The 23093-nt window shown below is 41.1% G+C and overlaps 1 protein-coding gene and 1 long non-coding RNA gene across 10 annotated transcripts in view; one reads left to right on the top strand and one right to left on the bottom strand.

Annotated features, from left to right (window-relative positions):
- The window catches only part of SREK1 (splicing regulatory glutamic acid and lysine rich protein 1), a 58478-nt gene extending 49825 nt beyond the window's left edge, over nucleotides 1-8653 (bottom strand). For 2 of the 8 annotated variants that reach the window (XM_037902926.2, XM_027821475.3), the window contains exon 1: nucleotides 8078-8653. In XM_037902926.2, coding sequence (XP_037758854.1) covers nucleotides 8078-8238 — 161 coding nt within the window. In that variant the 5' untranslated portion in view covers nucleotides 8239-8653. Of the gene's footprint in view, nucleotides 1-6544; nucleotides 6592-8077 lie in introns of those variants that run through there. The other 6 variants (XM_043546450.1, XM_043546451.1, XM_043546454.1 and 3 more) reach the window with 4 other exon arrangements.
- A 39-nt stretch (nucleotides 8654-8692) lies between these two features.
- The window catches only part of LOC114019324, a 42312-nt gene continuing 27911 nt past the window's right edge, over nucleotides 8693-23093 (top strand). For both annotated transcript variants that reach the window (XR_003564419.3, XR_003564420.3), the window contains exons 1-2: nucleotides 8693-8829; nucleotides 20076-20187. This is a non-coding gene — a long non-coding RNA (uncharacterized LOC114019324). The remainder of the gene's footprint in view (nucleotides 8830-20075; nucleotides 20188-23093) is intronic.

Raw genomic sequence — 23093 nt, 5'->3', positions numbered from 1 at the left:
GTCTTTGCCAGGGATGTCAATACTGCATCAACTTTAAGGAAGATGAAGAAGTTGAAGAATTGAAGAACTTTTTGACTGAGCCTCATCCTTTGTCAGGAGTTTCCCAAATGACTTCTTAAAAGGAAGAAAGAAGGTGAATTCTGATTTAATTTTATGTATCTGCTTTAGCCTGCACATGCATATTTACTCTATGAGATACTGCCTTCTTCCCTATTGTCACAAACAGCTAAGAGAAAGAGAGACTCCAGCTTCTCTGGTTCAGAGTTATTGCAATCCAAAACCAATTCTTCAGGAGAAGAGCTAGAATTCAAGGAAGGAGACTAAAGATATGATGGATTGTACTGTGCAAAGAGAAAATATAAGGATGACATAAGAACATAAGAGTGGCCATACTGGGTCAGACCAAAGGTCCATCTAGCCCAGTATCCTGTCTTCTGACAGTGGCCAATGCCAAGTGCTCCAGAGGGAAGGATCAGAACAGGTAACCATCCAGTGATCCATCCCGTCATCCATTCCCAGCTTCTGGCAAACAGAGGCTAGGGACACCATCCCTTCCCATCCTGGCTAATAGCGATTGATGGAGCTATCTTTCATGAACTTATCTAGTTCTTTTTTGAACCGTGTTATAGTCTTGCCCTTCACAACATCCTCTGGCAAAGAGATACACAGGTTGACTGACCGTTGTGTGAAAAAAATGCTTCCTTTTGTTTGTTTTAAACCTGCTGCCTATTGATTTCATTTGGTGACCCCTAGTTCTTATGTTATGAGAAGGAGTGAATAACACTTCCTTATTTACTTTTTCCACACCAGTCATGATTTTATAGACCTCAATCATATCCCCCCTTAGTCCTCTCTTTTCCAAACTGAAACGTCCCAGTCTTATTAATCTCTCCTCATATGGAAGCTGTTCCAGCTCCTTAATCATTTTTTGTTGCCCTTCTCTGAACCTTTTCCAGTTGTTATATATATTTTTTGAGATGGGGCGACCACATCTGTATGCAGCATTCAAGATGTGGGTGTACCATGGATTGATATAGATGCAATATGATATTTTCTGTCTTACTACCTATCCCTTTCTTAATAGTTCCCAACATTCTGTTAGCTTTTTTGACTGCCACTGCACTTTGAGTGGATATTTTCAGAGAACTATCCACAATGACTCCAAGATCTCTTTCTTGAGTGGTGACAGCTAATTTAGACCCCATCATTTTATATGTGTAGTTGGGATTATGTTTTCCAGTGTGCATTACTTTGCATTTATCAACATTGAATTTCATCTGCCATTTTGTTGCCCAGTCACCCAGTTTTGAGAGATCCTTTTGTAGCTCTTGGCAGTCTGCCTCGGACTTAACTATCTTGAGTAGTTTTGTATCATCTACAAATTTTGCCACTTACTCTTTACCCCTTTTTCCAGATCATTTATGAATATGTTGAATAGGATTGGTCCCAGTATAGACCACTGGAGGACACCACTACTTACCTCCCTCCATTCTGAAAACTGACCATTTATTCCTACCCTTTGTTTCCTATCTTTTAACCAGTTACTAATCCATGAGAGAACCTTCCCTCTTATCCCATGACAGCTTTCTTTGCTTAAGAGCCCTTGGTGAGGGACCTTGTCAAAGGCTTTCTGAAAACCTATGTACACTAAATCCACTGGATCCCCTTTGTCCACATGCTTGTTGACCCCCTCAAAGAATTCTAAAGATTGGTGAGGCATGATTTCCCTCTAAAAAAACCATGTGTACTCTTTCCCTATAGATTATTTTCAGACACATAGATGAACATATTGTTCTTTACAACAGTTTGCCCGGTATTGAAGTCAGACTTACCATAATTGCTGGGATCACCTCTGGAGCCCTTTTTTAAAATTGGCGTCACATTAGCTATCCTCCAGTCATTTGGTACAGAGGCCGATTTAAATGATAGGTTACAGACTATAGCAGTAGTTCTGCAATTTCACATATGAGTTCCTTCAGAACTCTTGGTGAATACCATCTGGTCCTGGTGACTTATTACTGTTTAATTTATCATTTTGTTCCAAAACCTCCTCTAGTGACACCTTAATCTGCGACAGTTCCTCAGATCTGTCACTTGAAAAGAATGGCTCAGGTTTGGGAATCTCTTTTACATTCTCAGCCGTGAAAACCTATACGAAGAATTCATTTAGCTTATCCGCAATGGCCCTACTGTCCTGGAGTGCTCCTTTATTATCTCCAGTGTCCAGTAGCCCCACTGGTTGTTTAACAGGCTTCCTGCTTCTGATGTACTTAATTTTTTTGCTGTTACTTTTTGAGTCTTTGTCTAGCTGTTCTTCAACTTCTTTTTTGGCCTTCCTATTACATTTTTACACTTCATTTGCCAGAGTTCATGTGCCTTTCTATTTTCCTCACTAGGATTTAACTTCCACTTTTTAAAGGATACCCTTTTGCCTCTCACTGCTTCTTTTAGTTTGTTGTTTAGCCACAGTGGCACATTTTTTGTTCTCTTACTATGTTTTTTAATTTGAGGTTGTCATAAATGTAAAGGGAAGAGTAAACACCTTTAAAATCCCTCCTGGCCAGAGGAAAAACCCTTTCACCTGTAAAGGGTTAAGAAGCTAGGATAACCTTGCTGGCACCTGACCAAAATGACCAATGAGGAGATACTTTCAAAAGCTGGGGGGGAGGGAGAAACAAAGCCTCTCTGTCTGACTGTGTGATGCTTTTGCCGGGGACAAAACAGGAATGGTGTCTTAGAACTTAGTAAGTAATCTAGCTAGATATGCGTTAGATTCTGTTTGTTTAAATGGCTGAGAAAATAAGCTGTGCTGAATGGAATGGATATTCCTGTTTTTGTGTCTTTTTGTAACTTAAGGTTTTGCTAGAGGAATTCTCTATGTTTTGAATCGGATTACCCTGTAAGGTATTTACCATCCTGATTTTACAGAGGTGATTCTTTTTACTTTTTCTTCAATTAAAATTCTTCTTTTAAGAAACTGAATGCTTTTTTTATTGTTCTTAAGATCCAAGGGTTTGGGTCTGTGGTCACTTATGCAAATTGGTGAGGATTTTTATCAAACCTTCCCCAGAAAAAAGGGGGTAAGATTTGGGAGGATTTTGGCGGGGAAAAGACGTTTCCAAACGAACTCTTTCCTAGTAATAATATTACCAGTGTTAGACGTTTGGTGGTGGCAGCGAAAGTCCAAGGGCAAAGGGTAAAATAGTTTGTACCTTGGGGAAGTTTTAACCTAAGCTGGTAAAAGTAAGCTTAGGAGGTTTTCATGCAGGTACCCACATCCGTACCCTAGAGTTCAGAATGGGGAAGGAACCTTGACAAAGGTATACATTTAAGTTGAGCCTCTATGACCAAAAATGATGGGGGGGGGGGGGGATTTACTTTATAATTTTATTTAATAATAAACATTTAATCATCTGGAAGAGGCCATAATATTTTGATTCCTGATTAGAAAATTGGGGTTTTGCTGTACTTAATGTTATTTAGGTACTTTTATATGGTATCCATTGCTGAGACATCTGGGTGCCTGACAACCATTAAAACAGAATTATACTCTATACTTTCTTATTTAACTGATCTGCTCCTGATTCATGTTAGGAATCATATTTACTTTGAGCTCCAATCATGTAACTTCTTGTATGCAGATAGACCCTTGCATACTCTGTCCATATATGAAGGCTGCTGGACCTTCCACGCACACACACAAAACACCCAACAACAATCTTGCAGAATTGAGGCTCGAGAGATCACAACATCAATCCTGTAATAAGATCTTCACAGGTGGACCCTTGTGTCTGCACGGATCCAACTGCAAGTCTGCGATTTAAAATTAACTTGTATTGAATTTTATTACTATTCGCACTGTATAGCTTCCACAGCTGAGAGTGAGAGAGATGGATTATAGCAATTCTTGTGCATCACCAGTAGAACTGGAACAGAAATTAAAATCAATTTCATATGTGCAAACCCGTTAAAGGCAATGGGATTACAGAAGCACCTCTTTAGCCCTAATTTATCCTGCAGAAACTATTACTGGAGAGGATGCATACATGGGGAAAAAACCCAGGTTGACTCTCGGAGTTGAGATTTAATTTGTTAAATCTGGACATTAAAATATTTTTTATTTGGAAACTAAACATTCAATATGGTTTCAATGACAGAAAATGAGTATTACTGAGATATCTTGAGCACATTACTTAATCTGTCTCTCTGCCTCATTTCTTCATCCAGAAAATGGGGATAATAATTCTCCCTTACTCGTACCCCTTTTCTGTGTTGTCTAGTTAGGTCGTGAGCTCTTTGGAATAGGGACTGTCATTTACTATGTGTTTCTACAGTGCCTAGTACAACAGGGTCCTGATCTCAAGTAGGGCCTCTAGGCGCTACCATAATAAAAATAATAATAGAAACCCCCAGAGCCATTTTTAAACTGTCACTTTTCAGCGTGAAACAGCACTTCAAAAAATTTATCTAAATATGTGTCACTTAAGAGTTCCTATTTGTGGCAGAACCTAGGGTTCACTTATTCTATGCACTGAATTATGCCATTCACTTGGCGGTCTAACTGAAAAGAGAGTTGTTTCCTAAAAGTCATCAAATCTGGGCTCTGGCATGTCAGAGACAGTTTATTCCAAAAGTAAGCCCCTTATCTGAGAATGCCCTATCACTGTTGCTGGACATAACACAATTCCACGAACTACAAACAAGAGTGATCCTGAAGATCTTAATTGCCACATAGTGGACAGGTGATCTCTAAGATAACCGATATTGTGAATTCCATCTGAAAGTATGGGAGTTCAAAAGGGCACTGTCAAGTTAAAACAATGAAACTTTTTTTTTTAAAAAGTTATTTTTTCATCTATGCACCAATAGCTCAGACAACTGAAACCAGATATTTTAAAATCTAATTTTTTTTAAATCATCATTTCTGTTAGATTTATTTATTTAGTTTACTTGGAAACTGAAGACAAAATAATCAGCTTCACTTTTTTGAGAAAATTTCACTTTCTTCTTCTCGGGTGCAGTACCATGCTGCCACACTGCCACTGAAATTGCTACAGCAAAATTTTTAAATTCAAATAAAAATTATCACTTGAATTTTTAAAAAATATCTATTAAAATCTTATTCTGTTTTGAACTCAAACTGCTTAACAGTGACCCTTTACTATTCATAGTGTGCACTTTTTTGTTCTTAAAGCTTTGAGGAAGATTCTTGGAAATGTACTTCCATTCTAAAATCTAAACCCAATAAATATGTAACAAAAAGAAAGCAGAAAAGTATTCTGTACTGAATTCCTGTCTGACATTTGTTTCTGTCATTTTGTTAACAGAAAGGACTTTTTCCTAAATAGGTTTTTGCTACTAATGCATATATATTTTATTCCTTGTGCTTGTCTTAATGTTTAAAAAAGTGCTTTTCAAATTACTGCTGTGTGTAGAAAGCCTACTTTTAATTTATTTTAATTGTCAACAATAAGTATGTTGTTGTTGGTTCACAAGATAAATTAGTTAAAATCCTCAGTTTTATCTAAAATATTAATTACAAACCATGTCAAGTTTTGGAACTCCAGTACCATTTGGCACTAGATTATGTAATTTTTTTTTAATTTTAAAAGTGGTTCAAATAAAATAAAATCTAAAACAAAATTAAAGAAAAATGGGAATATATCCTCTATCCTACAACATTTCTGAACATAGAATAGATCCACCATAGCTGAGCTTTAAATCCTTTTAATATGTACATGTAAATTAAATTGAACTGAAATCCAATACCACAGCAAATCTAAGTTTTAAATATATACTATATATTGCATAAACAGATTTCTCTGTGGTGTGAAAGGAGCATCCATTTTGTTAAAATCTTACAACAATAATAAATGAGATCAACCGCTATATCCAACCATACATTTGGAAGAATTTAATAATTAATTAGCAAATTAATTAGCATATATCTGTAGAGCACTTTTAAAATAAAATATAGCATATAAGTGCTATGTTAAGGCTATTTTAAGTCTCTCCTTGTGGGTATAGAAGATTGTACTGTACATATATCAATAAGATCTTAAATCTCATTTTGGATTTTTTTTTAAACATTCCTCATTCAAACTGTCACCGCCTAATATAGCTTGGTAACAGATAAAAATAATTTCACGAACCTACAGATACTTATTAAAGAAGCACATATTTTTGTTTTAAAACAGACTACCTCCTGCATTTTGTCCTTTCAGAAATTTCCTAGTCCAAATTATTTCGTTGGAAGAATCCTTATTTCCCCTCTTCCTCCCCCCCTTATCCCTATTTATAGCTTTCAAACGTTCAGTGATACACACACTTTCAGTTTCAAAGGACAGATATGTCATCTGGAAAAAGTGCCTTCTCCCTTTTCCTGTTTGCTCTGTGAAGTCCTACTCATGAGCCCAGCAAATATTTAAAAGGGACACATTCAACTTAAACCATCAAAAAAAAAAAAAAAAAAAAAAAATCATGCTAATCTCTGAAAATGTTTTACTTACTGCGGTTACACATTCACATAGAACTCAAGACTTACAGTTAGAAGAGATGGTTATTTTTCTCTTTTTTCAGTCTTGTTTACTGTAATTATTTCAGAACACTTAGTGCAAGGCCAGTTTCACTGTTTAAAGTTTCAGAGTAACAGCCGTGTTAGTCTGTATTCGCAAAAAGAAAAGGAGTACTTGTGGCACCTTAGAGACTAACCAATTTATTTGAGCATAAGCTTTCGTGAGCTACAGCTCACTTCATCGGATGCATACTGTGGAAAGTGTAGAAGATCTTTTTATACACACAAAGCATGAAAAAATACCTCCCCCCACCCCACTCTCCTGCTGGTAATAGCTTACCTAAAGTGATCACTCTCCTTTCAATGTGTATGATCAAGTTGGGCCATTTCCAGCACAAATCCAGGTTATCATACACATTGAAAGGAGAGTGATCACTTTAGGTAAGCTATTACCAGCAGGAGAGTGGGGTGGGGGGAGGTATTTTTTCATGCTTTGTGTGTATAAAAAGATCTTCTACACTTTCCACAGTATGCATCCGATGAAGTGAGCTGTAGCTCACGAAAGCTTATGCTCAAATAAATTGGTTAGTCTCTAAGGTGCCACAAGTACTCCTTTACTCTTTAAAGTGATAATCACTTTCCCCTTTGTGTGGGCCTTTTACAGAGCAACACTTTAAAAAAAAAAAACAAAAACAAACCAAGACTGCAAAACAACAAAAACTGCTAGGTGGGCTTAGGGACAGATGTAGTACCAGGAACTACTTCTGAACTTATATTCTTTATAAACAAGAGATGAGACTCCACCACTGGAGTGAGGTTTAGCGCCAGGTGGTAGAGAGAAGACTCCCCCATTTGAGTGGGCTTTAGTTTAGTCCCAGAGAGGGGGTAAGAAACGAGCTCCCTTCCCCCCGCCCCCGTCGAGAAGGAGGGGGAAAGAACAGCTCCACTCACTGGGGAAGGGTTTAGGGCCAGGGTTAGAGTGGGGAGGAGGCTCCCCTCATTGGCGATAGTAGGTACAGTGAAGAGTCCCCTTACGGGGTGTGGGAGGAGGATTCATGACAGAGACCAGAGTGGAGGAAGTTTTCAGGGCAAGGGCCAGAGTGGCGGTGTAGGGAGGAGGGGGCTTCCCTCACTCGGGGGCTCAGGGAAGTCTCAGGCCAGGCACTCTCCGGAACAGCAGGTGGGGGACGACTGTGTTTCACTTTTCTACAGTCGCTGAGCCCAGGGCACTTGATGCGTGGGGAGCCTGCAGCCCCGACTCCAGTTACTAGGCTACAGAGGCCGCTCTGGGTTGGATCGGAGACAACAGAGACCCCGCGGCTCTCTCCCTGTGGCTGGGGGAGGGGCAGGTTCCAGGCCGCGGACGGCGGCCGCCATCTTAGCTTCGGGCAACATTCCTTCCCGTAGAGTGGCAGTAGCACAAATAAATGGGGTCACGTGACTCCATCTCCATGGAGCTGGGCTGGCCGCCCATCACCAAGATGGCCTCTGCGGCATCCCACAAGCCTCTCTGGGCCTCTCTCTTCCTCCCCCTCTCTATGGCCCAGGCAAGGCCTCACTTACTCCGGGGGATAAAGGCGCAGCTCCTCGATTTCTCCCAGGAAGCCGAAGAGCGTCCGCATCTGCTCGCTGGTTACCGCCGAGGAGAGGTTGGTGACTTGGATGACGGAAGTAGGGCCCAAGGGGAAGCCGAGCGGCACCCCGATTCCACCGCTGTTCATCATGGCGGCACCTACACAACCGCTCCGTCCTGTGCACTCCAGCCAAGGACTCAGGAGGCGGGCCCAACCATAGAGAAGAGCGTGCGGTGCCTGTTAGAGAGTCCCGGCGTGGGGACGCTCTAGCCTCGACATCGGGTGCTCAGTGGCGGTTTTTCTCTCTCCAGCCTCCCCTAGCCCCGTGGGGGAGGTGTCGAGACGAGCGGCGAGGAAGGGCTGGGCCCGGGGGGAGTTGCTTAGTGCTGACCCCTCCCTCTGCAGATAGGGCCGGTCGCTCCGCGGGGGGGGGGGGCTGCTGCGCCGCCCCGGCCGGGCGTGCCTCCTGGGTCCCGCCTGTTCCGCGGGTCACCCACCGGGCACGCGGACCCAAGGGGGGCCACCACCCCACGCGGGCTCGGCCTAGCGGGCCGCACCGGGGCGGCCGCTGCCGAGAAAAGCGGCTTGGGCGGCGTTACGGGGAGCGGCAGCCAGCCCAGTTCCTTGTGTGCCCTTGTCGCTCGGACGGCGGGTGGGGCTGAAGGCGTTACCAGGCGGGAGCCGCCGGCCCCGGAGCACGCGCCTGCAGAGGGGGAAGAACTTGGTCCGCTGGCTTTCTGAGTAAGGGCCCTCCAGCTACCCGCGTTGGCAAGGGTCGCCTGTCTAAGGGGCAGCTGGGCCCTGTGGAGTTTTGGTTCCTTGCCCAGGCTGAGCTGTTCACAGGGTCTGTCAAAGCAAACCAACAATGCCTTTTTTTGGCAAAATGAAAGGTTGAAAATACTTGGTCACATTGAAACAAGGGTTCGTTGCACTCAGATCCCGTCTTTTTGGTTTGGCCCTTTTGAGAGAAGCAGCAGCAGCCTCCCTTGTAGCCTTCAGCCAAGTGGTTAGGGAACTCTCCCACGCAGGTGCAAGGATCTGAATTTAGACCTCATAGAGTGCTAGGTAACGAGATCTCCTGGTAGTGGGCTCTTTCCATTTCTCCTCAGAAGCCGTTCCACTTTCTCTCCCCCCCTCCCCCCACAAACCCACTCTCCTGTTGGTAATAGCTTATCTAAAGTGACCACTCTCCTTACAATGTGTATGATAATCAAGGTGGGCCATTTCCAGCACAAATCCAGGGTTTAACAAGGGGGGGGGAGGGGGGGGGGACCTGGATTTGTGCTGGAAATGGCCCAACTTGATTATCATACACATTGTAAGGAGAGTGATCACTTTAGATAAGCTATTACCAGCAGGAGAGTGGGGTGGGGGGGCGTATTTTTTCATGCTTTGTGTGTATAAAAAGATCTTCTACACTTTCCACAGTATGCATCCGATGAAGTGAGCTGTAGCTCACGAAAGCTCATGCTCAGATAAATTGGTTAGTCTTTAAGGTGCCACAAGTACTCCTTTTCTTTTTGCGAATACAGACTAACGTGGCTGTTACTCTGAAACCTATAAAATAGTAGTGTAGGAATTCAATTACATTGTAAGTAGAAGACATAGAATGCCTTGTCTTAGGGCCGGTTTCCATAACACACCATAGGATGACAAGATGATTCTGATTCTAAACTCAAAAGGCTCTGCCAAACTAAGCGATAATTAGCCTGAAAAAAAAAATACAAAAAAAGGCTAGAATGATAATAGAAAGTAATAACTGCTACCGTTCACATGTAATCCTTACAGAGTCTGTGGGATGTACAGCAAGTTTGAGGATTTTCAGTTTACTTGCCTTTATCTACAGCAAAGTTTTCTTCGTATCACTGTTAAATTTGTTTCCTGCATTTGTGGAAAAATAATCTCCCTACAAGCAGCCTATTTCATTATTTCCCTTTGTGTCTCAACTGTTGCGTGCACACTAGTGCTGTATCCTAAAAGAGATCACAGGGAGTTGATTCCATGTTCTTTGTTCGCAAAAGACAAATTATTTGTGTTTTCTTCAAAGGTCATGTTTTCCTGATCTTTGGATGAAGTTCAAAATGGTATAATCAGAAAATGTTACCTTTGTAGGTGATGATCACCCTCTTAGCAATAATGGAATTACAAATTTGTAATTCAGAGACAGGCTACAGTGGAACCTATTTTAAGTGACCAGCAAAGATTGCTTTCCTTCTAGAAGTGACCTTTAAAACAGGCTGGGGGTTGCCCCTTAGAGGTTGTTATTACCGCAGTTTTTGCAGTACTTAGAGGGAAAAGGAAAGTAAATACAGATAAAAGTGGGATAGGAACACTAAAAATGGTATTTAACCTGTTTTAAACACGAAAGTTTATTTGCACCCAGGAATATCCTCTGCAGAGAATTTATGGAGTTGATATGTAAAGTCAGAGAGTTCTTAATCTCAAGCCATTTGCACTGGGCACACTCAACTTCAGACTTAACTATTGATGGACCACTCAGTCTTCACAGTACAACCACCACCATGTTTTGTGACCAGTATAAAGTTCACCATCTCCAACAATACAACTATTTTTTGTGCATTCTGGGAAAATCTGGGCAGCTTTCCCAGAGTACCTCAGCAGGGAGAGATACAGAGATGATACTTAGAGAGAAGTGCCACCCGCATGTGGAATAATATATTCTGAGACAGTCCACTGTAAAGAAAGCTATGAGGAAAAGCAGACCAGACAGATCAGTTATACAGACACAGAGGGTCCTGTCTATACTGCAAAATATACTGTGCTGAATGAGTTATATGAGGACAACTCTGTGGCTGCCTAAGCCTCTGGGCCATGATAGAACATATATTTAGTTGCCATGGTTACTAAACAAGTAAATGTGTACATATGGACACAGCTATATTTTGAGTCAACCTTGTCACTAATTGGATACAAATCATTAAAAACTAGTGTAGACAGGGACTTTGGGTCAACAGAAGGCATCAGCATAGCGCTGACTCCTGATGCCTATGCAAATGAGAGAAGTGACCATCATTCTGAGGTTCACAATATGGCGGTAGTGCTATGATTGTTGACATTTAGTGCTGCACTACTGCTCACTGCTAGCCTGATGTGAGAGAGGGAAAGAGAACGTTAGGGAGAGAAAGATGAAGAGATACACAGAAGTGAAGAGGGAAGGGAGATAGACTATATAGGAGAAAACAGTGATCAAATGGTTTGTATCCTGCCATTTCTCCACTTTGAGGTATATGTAGCTGGTCAGAGAGATTATCTGTTTTAGAGTTTATGAAGTCCTGGAAGGGCGGGGATAAAAAAAATTGAGAATTGGGCACTGGGACAGTCAAGAGACTTCAAAGTAAGCAATAAGACATACTGTATACAACAAGAGCTGTTACCAGCCAGCAAAAGTCTATGAGTTTCAGAAGGGGCGTGGATGCACAGACCAGATATTCACTCTGTGAATTCACTCTGTGAATTATCAAAGCTGCATTCTCATCTTGACCTTCTAGACTTCATTCTGTCCTTAGACATGCATGCACAGCTTCCAGTGATTTCATGAAGGGCTGTATGGGTCTATCTGTGGCCTGCATTGGGCCCTTTGACTTTAGTTAGTCCCTTGAGTTACTGAACCCACATGCAGTAGATTATTACCTCTCCAGGGTGGTTAAAAATCAATGATTTAAAAAAATAGGTTTTTTTCCCCTCAAAAAAATCTGATTTAAATTTAAAAAAAAATCCATCTTAAGATAATTTTAATTAAGACTCATTATAGCTCAAAGATATCCTTCATGGAATAGGGATTATTAATTCTATAGTATGGGACAATATAGTCATGTAATGTTTAAGAAAAGTTTTGTAAATGAGTTCCAATAGTTCATGGATTAGGGATCCAATATTATGGGGTTCCAGGGGCTTCAGTATAGATTATTTAGGTTAATCTTTCTATCTACCCACTGGGACTCAGTGCTCAGTCTGGAAGATACCATCAGAGATGCTTAGTTTTGCCGTTCTCAAACTGTGGATTTGTCTCTCCAGAGATAACATGCTTGTTAACAGCAGAAATGTTTTAAAATAAATAAATACATAAACAGGTGAGAAACAACAGACCTCAACCCTATTGTCCCACCGCAAATTTGTGTGCACAGAGTCAATCCCTTACCTTTCTCTAAAAGTGCAAAGTTTCAAAAAGTTCAGTGAATAGAAGATTGTTGGGGGCGTAACAGATCTGGACAAGGAGAAGTCTGGAGATAAATGTGAGAAGGGAGGGACAGGTAATAGAAACAAGTGAAACTGTCTGAGCAGCCTATTCCAGAAGTCTTGAGGTCTTTCCGAGTGTAATCTTCATTGATTTGAGATCTACCATACCACTCTCTCACTAGAAGGGAAAACCTATAATGGCAGCAGGCCGTAAAAGAGACCCAGTTTGTGAATATTTTAATGAAGTTCCTATTGCTGTGGGTAAGACAGGCATGCGTGCAAAATGCAAACAGTGCAACAAAGAAATGTAAGCCCTGGTTGCCCAAATGAAACAACATCTTGAGAAGTGTTCCTTCTCAGGAGGAAGCTGCGTTGAAGATGATGAAAGGAACATGTCTGAACATGCAGGATCTTCAGATTGGTAAACTTTTTTATTTCATACTTCTTTCTTAAGGACTGCCTGTTTTCCTTCTGGACTATTCTTGAATTCTCATGTTTGAGCAAAAAATATAGTTGTTACTCTATGGTACTATCATTTTAGATGCGGTTGTGATTAAAAAATAAATAGCTGAAAGAGGCAGATCTTCCTTTTACAATTTCACCTTTAAAGTAGTACTGAGTGTCAGTGAATGCAATGAGTAATACTAAATGAGCAGTATGGTAATAATAATTAAATAACTGCATTGACTTATTTTGTTTAGGAGAATCCATCCTTAACATACAGGATTCTGAAGACTATCCACCTTCAAGATCCCCATCATTTTCTATAGTTTCAGAGTTATCTGCCAACGATCGTGTTTCAGTTACATCATGTATGTCACATAGCCACAGTATATCATCTGTAGAAAAAATGAAAAAAAAATCTCCATCATCCAGAAACAACCATAGATAAGTTTGTGATAAGATCCAGCAGATTACAAAAAGAGGTAATTGATTAAAACATTGCCCAGTTTGTTTATGCAACACTCTCCTTTCCGTATGATTGAGAACCCACACGTCATTAACATGGTTCAGTCATTAAGACCAGGATACAGTCAACCCAACAGAGCAGATGTTGCAGGCAAATTGTTGGATAAAGTGTGCAAAAGGTCTAGAGGGTAAAACTGTTAACCTGAGTCTTGGAGCAATGTCCACAATGATCCTGTTGTATGTGCTTGTGTGACAACAGAAGAAGGGAACGTCTTCCTTGCAGAAACAATTGATACATCAGGAAATTCACACACAGCAGAATATTTACAAGTAGTAGCAGTAAAAGCTATAACAAACTGAAAAAAATTCAAATGTCTAGTATGCAGCTTGGTCACAGACAATGCTGCAAATGTATCCAAAATAAGAAATTTAGAAAAGTGTGAAGAGAGTCCCAAGCTAATAACATACGGTTGCAGCGCTCATTTGATGCACCTCCTAGCCAAAGACTTCAGTGTTCCAGAAATAAAGGCTAATGTTGAAATTGCAAAATACTTCCGTAACAACCACTTTGCAGCAGCTGCTCTGAAAAAAGTGGGAGGAACTAAGCTAACTCTCCCACAAGACGTGCAATGGAACTCAGTAGTGGACTTTTTTGAGCACTATATCAAGATCTGGCCTAATCTGACGACAGTTTGTGAACAAAATCATGAAAAAATAGATGGCAGCGTTACAGCCAAAGTTCTCAACATTAGGCTTAAGAGAAATGTTGAACACATGCTTAGTACCCTGAAGCCTATTTCTGTAGCCTTGAACAAAATGCAGGGAAATAGCTGTTTTATTTCTGATGCTGTTGAAATTTGGAAGGAACTGAGTGAGATCTTAAAAAGAGAAATATGCAATGACAGAGTTAAATTACAAAAAGAAAAGGAGTACTTGTGGCACCTTAGAGACTAACCAATTTATTTGAATGGAAAATAATTCAGTGGAAAATACGGTGAGGAGATTTATTATCCCCCCCCCCGCCCCCGCCCCGTTCCTCAGACGTTCTTGTTAACTGCTGGAAATGGCCCACCTTGATTATCACTACAAAAGGTTTTCTCCCCCTCCCCCCCCACCGCTCTCCTGCTGGTAATAGCTCATCTTAAGTGATCACTCTCCTTACAGTGTGTATGATAACACCAATTTTTTCATGTTCTGTGTGTATATAAATCTCACTGTATTTTCCACTGAATGCATCCAATGAAGTGAGCTGTAACTCACGAAAGCTTATGCTCAAAAAAATTGGTTAGTCTCTAAGGTGCCACAAGTACTCTTTTTCTTTTTGGGAATACAGACTAACACGGCTGCTATTCTGAAACTGGTTAAATTACAAGCATTAAAACAACGAATGGGACAAGCACTATCTCCAGCTCATTTTTTTTTGCAAATATTCTCAATCCTTGGTACTAGGGTCAAACTTTAACTGCTGAAGAAGAGGAGTTGGCTATGACACGGACATCCAGCAATCATCCCTCCATAATGCCAACTATAATAAACTTCAGAGCTAAGGTGAACCATTCAAGAAATATGTTTGCTGATGATGTTTTAAAGAAAGTCACACCAGTGAACTGGTGGAAATCACTTAAGCACTTGGATTCAGAGACTGTTGAAGTGATAATCTCACTTTTAACAGCAGTAGCTTCTTCTGCCGGTGTAGAAAGAATATTTTCTTCCTTTGGACTAATTCATTCCAAATTGAGAAATTGTTTGGGACCTGAAAAAGCAGGAAAGCTTGTTTTTCTTTTCCAGAATATGAACAAACAGGAAAATGAAGGTGAAGACGACTGAGTTAACTGCAGAAGCCAATACTTTAAGTTTCTCATGTTGACCAGGTTGACAGTCAATTTAATTTTTTTTAAATATTTCATTTAACTATTTTAAGTTAAAACAATTTTAACAAAAACAAATCTGATTTTAAAAAAAACTTGAATGTTTAACTAAATTCAAAAATTCATATGCTTGTTTTGTTAAAATATTCTATGTTTGCTGTTGAAGAAAAAAATCCAGAATACATAACGTTGTTGTTTTAGTTAAATAAAACAATTAAATGTCTGTCTGGTGATTGTTGGGATATGTAAGGGTTAAGTAGAGACCTGGGAAACCGCTAGTGTGCTGGTATGGTATTAGGGAGTAGAGTCACAGGCAGTCACCATTTCTTTGCTTGATAGAATAAGTGTTATCCCTTGCCGTCCTCTTCATCTTGTTGGGAATAAATAAGTGTTGCAGTTGCATAAGAAACGTAGTTGTCTAAAGGATACCTTTGTGTAAAGAAGTGTTATATCCCCTCCCTTCCTTTCCCAGCTACATAAACGAGCTCAGGGTCATGGCCCCTTCCTCCCTCCCCTGAGAACTGCTGATTAAGGGAACTTGTAGCAACAATTATTGCAATTATTACTTAATAAGAGTTTTAGGGGTTTGAGCAGCTGTAGGCATTTACATACTAACTTAAATAAAAGAAGTGTGATAGAACTAATCCAGTGCTTACTCGACAATTGGATTCAGGGGAACAAGTATCCCAATAAAGAAGACAGTTCTCAAATTCGCCTCTGGGTCAACCTCTCATTCTTCTCTAACAGTGATGTTCTCCTCCTAATACAGCATGGCAAGAAAATCCTCCAAATATTAATGATTAACCTGTTGAATTGGAGATAGTTCATCTCCCAATGACTTCATAAATATCTGCTTCAATTACCTTTGGTAAATGAAATAACCAAAACAATCATTCATTTTCTGATATAGCTGTAAAACTAATCTGAAAAGTTTACAAAATAAATCACTTTAAAAATGTATAGTGTGTACCTTCTAAAAATTAAACCTATATCTATCTCTAAGTTGTGAAAAATATGTATTAAGGTTATAACAGCCAACAAGAATGCACTTTTATGTAGAAATCCATGATTAAATAGAGTCTTCCTGACTAGTGATTTAAATCCACCCTACCTCTCCGTGATAATAGCTAGGGATAGCTGAAGCTCTGAACATCTTGGTTGGTTGATTCTGGACCTTATTTACGTATTGCTACCCTTCAGACATATAGGATGTCTAGGATTTCATTTGAATCATGTAAAGACTTGTAAATGTTACACTATGATGCAAGTGTAGTATTCACTTTCAGTAAAATTTATAGACAATATTTTGTCCATATGCAATTACATTAGATTCAGTGTAATACAGAAGACTTAAGGCAGAGACTTACAGAAGTTAGAGAAACCACTTAAATTCTTTAAATATATCCGCATCTCTGTTTCTCAGAGACAAAACACAGACATGCTATGGGTGGACACACAATGCCCTGGTGCCTTGTGTTTCTTTCTCCTCCTTCTCTCTCAAAATGGAGAACTCATCTGTAGTTAACAAGTTTAAGTGACCATCCGTGTGTCATGCAAAGGTGGGGCTCTCTCCTCAGTTAAATCCCTCAGTAGATCATTCTTGGTTGATAAGGGGTTCAGAAAAACATTTTCCAATAAATAGCCATAATAATAGAGACATTTTCCAGTAGTCTAAGGAAATCTTTGGATGTTTGTCAAAAGGCTTCTGTGATGTTTTCTTGGCCAGATCTTTTATAGTTGGTACACATCTGATTGTAATGTTCATCCTTCTTAGTAACTTTACATATTGTGACGGGGTCAGGCCAGATGGCTACAGGAGAGTGATAGAAGGTAGATATGTTAGCCCCAGATTAAGCAGGTCCCTTTTCCCTAAGATAATTGGCTGTTCCAGAACAATCTGGAAGTTGCTGGAACCAATTAAGGCAGGCTAATTAGGACATCTGGAGCCAATAAAGAAGCTACCAGAATCAATTAGGACAGGCAGGCTAATCAGGGCACCTGGTTTTAAAAGGACCTCACTTCAGTTAGTGAGGTGCATGCGAGGAGCTGGGAGTAAGAAGCACGCAAGAAGCTGAGAGTGAGTAGGTGTACTGCTGGAGGACTGAGAAGTGCAAGCGTTGTCAGACATCAGGAGGAAGGTCCTGTGGTGAGGACAAAGAAGGTGTTGGGAGGAGACCATGGGGAAGTAGCCCAGGGAATTGTAGCTGTCACGCAGCTGTTACAGGAGACACTATAGACAGCTGCAATCCACAGGGCCCTGGGCTGGAACCCGGAGTAGAGGGCGGGCCCGGGTTCCCCCCATCCCCACTTGATATAAGAGGAGTTGATCTGGACTATGGGTCCCACTAGAGGGGAATGGCCTGTCCCCCGACCCATTAGGTGGGCCAGCAGAGACTGCGGGGATTGTTCTCCTCCTTTTCCCCATGCTGGCCAGTGATGAGGTTAGCCAAGTGAATGGCAGGTTTGTGCCACTAACAAAAGGAGCCAAACTGAGGACTGCCATGAACCTCTGAGGCAAGCAAATCCACCAGAAAGGACAGAACCCAACAAAGCAGAGGAGGAACTTTATCACAATATATTCTTAAGAAAACTTATTGACCTCTTTACAGAGACGATCCACTGGTATCCTGCATCATCATCTATCTTCCTCAAAGAGAAAGAAAGATCCTAACAAAGACTTTTATGACTGTGATAGCCAGAACTGCCCACTGTAGCAGATCAGCTATATTTTGTTTGATTGAAATGATATTGAACAGCGTTTGAAAGAATGCAACTGTCAAGTGAGAATATTGTTATTCTTAATATTTCTTCTGCTGTTGTAAAACAGATGAAAGACTCTTGACTGCCACTGAGATGTGAGTAAGAACAGACAGGGTTTCTGGGAATCTGTAAGGAAGCTTGACTGCCAATTGTCTGGTTAATGTAGTGTACAATACTAATAATACTTCAGTAAAACATGGAAAATACCACACTCTTTGCCAATCACAAGATGGTATATCAACCACATTGTGCTTCAAGCCAAGTACAACTGTCTGGTGTCTGCGCCAGGGGGCTGAGTGAGCGTGAAGAGCATTGTTTTTGAACTCAAAGTGATCTCGATAAATTGGAGAATTTAAACAGAGGAAATTCTATTAAAGCAAATGCAAAGTACTACACTTAGGAAGGGAAAATCAAATGTACAAATACAAAATGGGAACAAACTGGCTAGGCTACAGTACTGCAGAAAAGGATATGGGGATTACAGTGGATCACAAATGGAATATGAGTCAGTAGTGTGAGGCTGTTGCAAAAAAGATAGATGTCATTTTGGAATATATGGGCATAATGCTTGGAGTCCCACAGGGATCAGTTTCGGGTCCAGATCTGTTCAATATCTTCATCAATGATTTAGATAATGGCATAGAGAGTACACTTACAAAGTTTGCAGACAGTGCCAAGCTGGGAGGTTGCAAGTGCTTTGGAGAATAGGATTATAATTCAAAATGATCTGGACAAACTGGAGAAATGGTCTGAATAGGATGAAATTCAATAAGAACAAATGCAAAGTACTCCACTTAGGAAGGAACAATCAGTTGCACACATACAAAATGGGAAATGAATGCCTAGGAAGGAGTACTGTGAAAAGGGATCAGGGGGTTGTAGTGGACCACAAGCTAAATATGCGTCAACAGTGTAGTACTGTTGCAAAAAAAGCAAACATCATTCTAGGATGTATTAGCAGGAGTGTCGTAAGGAAGACACGAGAAACAATTCTTCTGCTCTACTGCATGCTGATTAGGCCTCACTGGGAGTATCGTGTCGAGTTCTGGGCGCCACATTTCAGGAAAGATGTGGAGAAATTGGAGAAAGTCCAGAGAAGAGCAATAAATATGATTAAAGCTCTAGAAAACTGAAAAAATTGGGTTTGAGCTAAATGCAAGGGTTTGTGCCAAGCTTGTGTAAGTCTTTTGGGCAGTTGAGGCTACATAGGGTAAGAAAATGAAGACTCCTTGGGTGGTTCAGAATCTCCAGATGAGAAGAAAGTTAATACCTATTCCGGATATGGTACCATCAGTGCGGCTGGAGGGAAGTTGTAACTCGAGGAAGGAACAGACGATAAGTGTATTCAAGTGGTTGACTCTCCCGAGTGTTATGATATTGCTGGAAAGAAATGGACCCTATGGAAGGGATTCTGGATCCAGCAGTGCAAAGATGTCCTATGAAGTGGCATGGTATTCAGTTTTTCCTGGTGTGAAAGGGGTTGTCTCTGCTTAGACCACTGGAGCCAGAGAGAGTACTATTGAAAACAGTGCCACGGATAGGCGACGAATGGTCTTCATCAGTGCCAGTGGATTCCAAGGTTTGGGAGGTGCCAAGGGTGACGGTACCAATGGATCACTTTCTGGTACCAATGGAGCCTGATGATTATGGGCTTTTTTGTTAAGCCTCGGGGACTTAAAACTTACTAAGTCTGCTTGGACTGAGATGCTGGGCTTGCTCAGAGCCAAATCAGATTTCTTTGAAGTGGATTTGGAGGAAGACTTGGTCTCATTATGACAGTGCTTCCTGTGTTCCAGAGAAGATTCCGCCAGGGGTGTCTGAGGGTAGATTCTCTGGCACCAGCGTTGGACTTAGCAGCAGGAGGCTTACCTCTTGCTGAATCAGGCCAATATAGGGGGCGGGGAGTTCCCAGCCTGGGTCTAATGGAGGCCATATGGTCTTTTCCATGAGGCATTTTCGAAGGTGGAATTCCTGTCCTTCTCGTGTATGGCTAGGGAATGAGCAGCAAATACTACACCTCACTGCAATGTGAGCTTCCCCAAAGCCATAAAGGCAGCGCTGGAGGTCGTTGTGACCGAGAAGGATCATGGCCAGGAAGCACAGAGTTTAAAGCCTATAGTCCAGTACCCGCACAGGGTATGGGGTGGGGAAGGGGAAGTGTTCCCCTGTAGATTAATCCAGCACTAAAACTATGGAATCATTAAAACTGTTAACTGTACAAGATGCTAAAACAAAGTTAAATATTCTCTTCAGGGATGAAGACGAAGCTACAGAGAGGTTCCAGCCTGTACCATGTGGCAGTGAGAAGGAACTGGAGAGGCGGTTGGTCCACCCCGCTCTTTATCCCCTCAGTCAGAGGCACAAGGTGAGCGAGGGTCCATGCGTGGACCAACCGACACTACTTTCAAATCCTCTGGTTCTGGGCACACGGGTGATACGTGTAGCCCACAGTGGAATACAATAGGGACCATCATTCAAAGAAGAAAAATACGTTATGAAAATGGGTCATGTCTAAGATACATTTTCATTGCTTTTAGGGCATGTCCTACCTATATTCAATATTCTCAAAGCCACACATACCTTGTAGTTCCATTGACATAAACGTGAAGGATGCTGGGAGCTCAAGGCTTATATATGGCAGCATTCTCAAATTCAACAAGTGTCACAGCATCAGTTGCACTTGATTTGGAGGTTGTCTCTGCAATCATAAAGGTTAGGGACTTCTGAGCTTTTAAATTAACAACAACAACAATCTAGACAGCTGTACTAGCCTCAAAAAAATAAAAACCAAAAAAACCCCACCCTGGATTGTTGACAATGTTCCCTCTAATTTTTTCACCCATGTGCGGAATAAATTTTGTTATTTGCACCAAGGTAATGTGCTGAATCTGCACCACCAGTAGAAACAAAAAACCTAGATATAATATATATTTTTTAAAAGTTACCAGTAGGGATCATTACTCCAGCCAGGACAGGTTAGGCATTTTAGAACTCACTAGTCAAATAATTAAATATAAAAGTGTAATAAATTTTATGAAAGAGAAATAAAAATTATGAAATGCATAGACCAGTCAAAACACTAAAATAGCTCACGAAAGCTTATGCTCAAATAAATTGGTTAGTCTCTAAGGTGCCACAAGTACTCCTTTTCTTTTTGCGAATACAGACTAACACGGCTGTTACTCTGAAACCTAACAATAATTAAGTAGGTGTTGGGAGATGTGTGATACACAGAGACTGTGTGTGTGTGTGTGAGAGAAGAAGACACACAGTGTGACACAGAGACTGTATGCACGCATGGGACACACAGACTGTGTGAGAGCGTGCACACAGGAGTGTTGGAACAATGTGTGTCGTGGGGGTGCTGAGAGCCATTGAACCAGGCTGTAAACCCTGTATATAATGGAAGCCACTTCAAACCAGGGGATGCTGCAGCACCCCCAGGACCTCTAGTTCCAGCACCTCTGCCTGCGTGAGAGAGAGAGATTGTATGGGCTGATTGCTGGGGAAGTCTCAGAGACTATGTGCTGTCTCTTTAAGGCTCTTACTCACCGGAAGGCTTGTTCAGACCTCAGAGCTGCCGCAAGTCCTGAGCCCTGTCCCCTCTCCCCTGCTCTGTGGAGATGGGGTACAGGGACTGGAGAACACCCTGACATCAGCACCTGCTTCCCCCCAGCTCTGCACAGCCAGCAGGAGGGTCCTGGGAGAAGCTGCAGGAGCAATTTGGCTGCAAAGCAGTGGGAAGGAGGAGCACCTGAAAACATGCTGCCGGATGTGCGCGGCTCTGCTAATCAAGTGGGCAGTGCTTGAATCTCTCCTAGGAGGCCGCCCAACTGCGCAGCTTAGAGGGAACACAGGTTGTTGACCTGATTCCACTCGAGCTTTGATGCTCAGTTTTGTAGGGTATAGGAATGTCTCTGGGTACCGCACACTCCTGAAATACTGATACCTGGATCCATCTAATCGTCTTCATTGCCCAGCCCTTGCCAAATCTGGAAAGATGTGCAATCTGTGGTCCTGGAAAAGAAGCTGTTCACTATCATTAGCATTTCTTGGATGGTCTAGGGGAAGTCACTTAATTGCTTGCTGCCTCAGTTTCCCCATCTATAAAGTGTGGCTAATACTTGAACAATAACTGGGATTTCAATAAGACTTAATTCATCAAAATGATGAATTAAAGTGCTGCAATTCTTCAGATGGAAGGCACTAGATAAGTACAAAATAGTAGTAGTATAAGAAATTATTCTGGTAGCTATATGTCCTAATGCTTGCAGACAGTTCACATAATACTGATTCCCTATAATTCCATATTTCTGTTCCAGAATATAAACTTGGTATTACTTCAGATATACTAACAAACTACTTTGGGGCCATTTCCATCTCTACCCACTTGGAGATATAACAAACTTAGGTTATCCTATTAAAGCATTCTCTAGTGATTCCCCTTTTTAAAATGCATTGAAACGTTATCTTAATTCCAGCAGTCTACACCTTCCTCAGCCTACTGCATTCCTTTTTAATCATCATCTGTTCTTCCAGAATTTCTAATCTTCCTCACAGCTTTTTGTGGTTTATTTTAAAGCCTTTTCTGGTTAACAGTGTTGCTTTTTAAGTCCAGCAGGGTGCTTTTAAGAAACTTAGAAGGATAAAAAATACTTTTAGCCATTAATCTTAAGAAGCTCTTCCTTTAAGCCTGTTTGTGATCAGCTAGCCAAGAAAGTGGGGCTGTCTCCCTGGGTTTCTTGATAGTAATAACTTCATCATTAAAGTACCTTCCAAAGACATAGCCTCAGGTTGTTAGTAGTTCATTATTCTTTCCATTTTTAGACTAAACTTTCTTTACATGACTTGCAACTAGATCAGAAATTCCCCAACCCCCTTCCTAAAATAAGATTTCCATACATATACCCATATTACAGATATACAAGGCCTTTCCCTTTAAAGAAGATTTGGTCACAGGGAGCCTGTCCTGCACCACTGAAGTCTAAAGGCATTTTGCTATTGACTTCAATGAAAGCAGAATCAGGTCCATAATACTTTACTAATATTCACTCTTGTATGTATAGCAACCTTTTAGTAAAGGAACTGAAAGCATTTAATTAATATTTAGCAACTCACCCTGTAATGTATTATTCTCCACATTTTACAAATGAGTAAAATGAGGCACAGGCTAAATTAATTGATCAAAGCAACATACTGAGCCCTTTTCAGAGTCTGGCACAGAATTCAGGAATCCTGGTTCCCAGTATCTGCCGCTATCATTAACTCAAC

The sequence above is a fragment of the Chelonia mydas genome, chromosome 5 (assembly GCF_015237465.2).
Source record: "Chelonia mydas isolate rCheMyd1 chromosome 5, rCheMyd1.pri.v2, whole genome shotgun sequence".
Taxonomy (NCBI): domain Eukaryota; kingdom Metazoa; phylum Chordata; order Testudines; family Cheloniidae; genus Chelonia; species Chelonia mydas.
Note: the sequence above shows the minus strand (reverse complement) of the source record. Positions and strands in the feature narration are given on the sequence as shown.